Below are 4,300 nucleotides of genomic sequence, written 5' to 3'. Positions count from 1 at the left end.
GGTCCCTTGTTCCTAGTCCAAGTCCTAGAGCAGGCCCGAAATCCTAGTCTCGTCCCGGGCCTGTGTTAATATCCAGCGTCATGTATTCCTGTCTTCCCTTGCTTTCTTGACACACCTAGCTCTGTTCCTAGTCCCTCAGTGGCTGTGCCATTCATTTAGGTCCGCCACCAACGCCCCCCCCCCTATACCAAGTGATTAAGATTCGAAGCAACCTATCAGAACTACTAACTAAAAGGTAATGTAGTGGGTATCCATTAGAAGCACAAAGTTATTAAAAGTACAAAATACAATTTTTGATACTGAGTAATGTTATAAAAATGAACATTACCCCTTAAATGTGCCTATGTTTAATTTTATAATTCTGTCTAATGGCATTTATTGGAGCATTGGTTAATTGGAGCAGCCGCTTTTTTTGGACAAAAAATGAAAAAAAAAATCAAAAGTAAATGAATTTCTCTGTTTATTTGGGAAAATATGCCACTTATTTGGGCAGGAATCTGTTGCCAAACAGGTCCTAACTAGCGTCAGTCACATGCAAGTATGCGGCCAATATACACTACGCCGTAATTAAAGCAACCATTTTAAGTGGCTTCACTTGTGTGTTCGTATTCAAAAAGCAGTGATTATTGTCTTTGATCGTAGGCAAATGATAAACAGTAAGACAATTTGGAACCGTTTTGCTCACTGCGGTTTCAAGCATTCAGGCTTGCGGATGCCAGAGACGGCTGGGGAGAAGTTAAGCGATTTCAAATCTTCATCTAGTTCGGTACTATGATTAGTTTAAAAGTATCAGCAATCATCTGGAATGTTACAATTAAAATAAGGATTTGGAGGTTCCAATCATCGATAGCACTGTTTGAAAGCTGTCCACAATCTGCACTTGGTGTCTCTGATGATTTTCCTTATTTACAGTCAATCAAAAGAACACGTCAGTGTACACTTAGTGATCTCCACCATAATAATTAGGAACTAATACAGTTTTATATACCGTAGTGATTTTTGTTGTGTTCTAATTTATTCAGTATTTCCTCTAAATACATATTTTGTTACTTATTCAAAAGGTAGTTTGTCTATTTCCATGAAGCTTTGGCTCATTAGTGCAGCCGTTTAATCGGGCCAAAATGTACAATTCCCAGTGTGCCCCAATTAACTGGAACGCACTATACTTGAAACTTGGGCAGATTCATTTACGATTTCACACAGAAACTTTATAATAAACAGCACACTCGTCAATTAAACAAAAATTAGAAATTCATTGGACATAACTCAAGTGTGCTTTCACCATATTACATATAATGACTAATTGAGCCATACCTCGGCGTGTTGAACATTTTACTTACATACATTTGTGATAAACATTTTGAAAGTCATCTATAAGATGTGTAAAATGTTCATGGAGATGAGCTTGCTGTTGATTTTATCTTGTTGCACCAATGTTTTTATATTGACAGAAGAGAAGATGTTTGAAGGTTTTCTTGAAGGTAGCATTGCATAGTGCATAGCAGGCTGGGTTGAGAGTACTGTTGATGTAACAGAGCCAGTATCCAATAGTCCATAAAGTGTTAGGAACGCAGACTGAACATAACGTGTTAATGAGACTGTATGGGGTCCAGGTAATGATACATGCCAGCAGAATAGCCAAGATGGTCCTGGTCACCTTATTCTCCCGGGTTACAGCTCCCTTCTTTTTCTCAACAGGGGTCTTTGTCATTTTAATGATGTTGTGGGCTGCGGTAAGCTCTCTGGCTTTACCATTCTTGGTGCTGTTTTCTGACACCACTTCAACTGTGGTAGCACAGTAGTCACTCTTTTGGGATTTCGTGATGACCTTTATGCTGGAGCTGCCGTTGCTAAAATGTCTTTGTGTGGTGGAGACATTTGTGCTCTCATCCATCTTTCCTTCCTCCTTCTGGATGGAAGGGACGACACTGAGGGAAGTCGAGGGATTTGAGACCACCTTTTCCTCTACTTGGCCGCAATGATCCGTCATTACTTCACCAGCTGCCTTGCCATTTTGTACTTTGACATTCTGTAACCCTTCAGGTGCACTTGAAATGTTGTTATTCGGTTTCATTGTTTTGCCTCGCACTGGACTGGGAGAAATGGTGCCTTTGTTTGACTCTGTCTCCTTCTTATCCTTCTTGATCCGACTCTTGCTAGCACGGGATATGTGCACATACAAAATAGTCATGGTAATAACCGGTAGATAGAAGGATGCTATTCCAGTGCCAAAAGTGGCAACTGGATTTGAGAAGAATTGTACATGACACTCACCCTCTTCAACTGTCCGCCCACCTACAATGAACTGCCAGAAGAGAATGGCAGGGCCCCACAGGATAAATGACAGCACCCAAGCAGCTGCAATCATCATCCATGCCATCTTGGTGGTTCTCTTCACAGGGTAGCTGAGAGGCTTTGTCACACAGAAGTATCGGTCAAAGCTGATGATAAGAAGGTTCATGACAGATGCATAACTAACAACATAATCTAGAGCCAGCCATAAATCACACACCACTGGGCCCATAGGCCAGTAGCCAAAGACGATGTAAATGGTGTAAAGGTTCATGGAGAACACACCAACAATCAAATCAGCAGAGGCTAAGCTGAAAATAAAATAGTTGTTAATTGTTTGTAGCTGTCTATTCACTTTGATAGAAAGCATAACCAGAATGTTTCCGATAATGGTCACCAGACTCAAAGATAATGTTACAATCACAATGAAGATTACTTCAACTGTTTTGTAAGCGCTCCCTCTTTCAATGTATGTTCGGTTGCTGAGAGATGAATTTGTCTGCGTTAAATTAGACATCCTTTCCCTCTGAGTTAGCATTGAAGCGGCCTAAACGTAGAAAATAGTAGAAAAAGGAGAAATATTAGCAAACAAGCAATAAAGGATTTCTAATTGAAGTCTCACCAGCAAGAACACAGAAGACCATTTGCTGAAAAAAAACTTCAAGATTATTGCTGAGGGACTTACTTATAAACAGGAATCACAGAGATCATTTTTGTACGTACAATTAATTATGAATTAATAGTTAATTGCTAGTACCTAAACGAATGAAGATGATGCCCGACATTGTAAAAATGTTTTCATTAGATTGGTCCACCTTTATGCACTTAAAACGATGGAAAACCTCTGATCCCATTGTTCCCTTATGTGCACGTACCTTCAAAGCAAAAACTATATGAATAATAGAAATCCCAGAAAGGACGCAAGAAAAACAGATGCACAGGATCATCCATCTCCTATAGCCATCCAATTTCATAAACTTGCAGTCAAAAGTTGCAATGAAGCAAAGTACCGGAAAGAGAGAAGAATCTGGGATTGAGTTACGTCAGATCAACAGCATGTGTTTCAAAACATAATGCTAAGGAACCATGTTATAGGTGGTTTAACATTGTTGATTTCCCCTAGTTATGAAACCCATGAGAAAGCTAAAAAAACGGTGGTCTAATTTTCTTGAAACTAATAGTCTAAGAGGGGAAGTTATGACTTGTAGAAAAATGATAGTTGATACCTGAAGCTAAGGGGCACCAATATCCTTGTGGGCAGGTTTGCTGGAGATGTGGAGGATAGTTTAAACTAATTAGGCAGGGAGGATGGGACCTGGAATTTTAGGTCTGAAGACGGGGCAGTTGGTAAACAAGTAAATGCAGTGTGTAGTGAGACTGTGAGGAAGGACAGGCAGGTGATAGGGCAAAGTTGCAGTCACTGGGATGAATTGAAGTCTAACATGGTGGCAAAGTCGAAGAGGTTAAAGAATGTATGTCTGAAGGTGTCATAATTGAAAGCTCACTGTACAGTATGTGGAATGAGGTTGAGGTTAGAGTTTGCAGATATGATATCACTGAATCGTTGCTGAAAGAAAATCATAGTTGGGAGATTAACTTCAAAAGACAGATTGTATAGAAAGGACAGGCAGGTTGGTAAAGGGGATGGAATGGCTTTGTTAGTAAAGAATTGAATCAGATCCTTAGAAATAGGAAAACATTGAATTAAAAGATGGAGAATTCTTGTGAGTAATGGAGAAACTGCAAGGGTAAAAAAAGACCCTGATGGGGGTTATATCCAGGCCTTCCAACAGTGGCCTAAAGGTGGGGTACAACTTACAACAGGAGACAGAAGAGGCGTGTAAATTTGGAAATATTACAATAGTCGTGGGGTTTTTCAATATTCAGGTTGATTGAGAAATTCAGGTTGGTGCCGAAGCCCAAGAGATGAAATTTGTAGGAAGCGTACACGTTGGGTTTCTGAAAAACCGCTTGTGGTTGAGGCCACCAGGCGAAAGGCAATTTTGGA

At 40.0% G+C, this 4,300-nt stretch overlaps 1 protein-coding gene across 1 annotated transcript; it reads right to left on the bottom strand.

The window, feature by feature from the left end:
* Positions 1–1,417: 1,417 nt before the first annotated feature.
* Positions 1,418–2,809, bottom strand: LOC132386682 (muscarinic acetylcholine receptor M2-like). The gene has a single exon (XM_059959020.1). It carries the CDS (start codon positions 2,807–2,809, stop codon positions 1,418–1,420), a length of 1,392 nt encoding a protein of 463 aa, XP_059815003.1.
* Between the last annotated feature and the right edge of the window lie 1,491 nt (positions 2,810–4,300).

Source organism: Hypanus sabinus, unplaced genomic scaffold (assembly GCF_030144855.1).
Source record: "Hypanus sabinus isolate sHypSab1 unplaced genomic scaffold, sHypSab1.hap1 scaffold_1253, whole genome shotgun sequence".
NCBI lineage: Eukaryota > Metazoa > Chordata > Chondrichthyes > Myliobatiformes > Dasyatidae > Hypanus > Hypanus sabinus.
The sequence above is the reverse complement of the archived record's forward strand: the minus strand, read 5'-3'. Positions and strand labels throughout refer to the sequence as shown.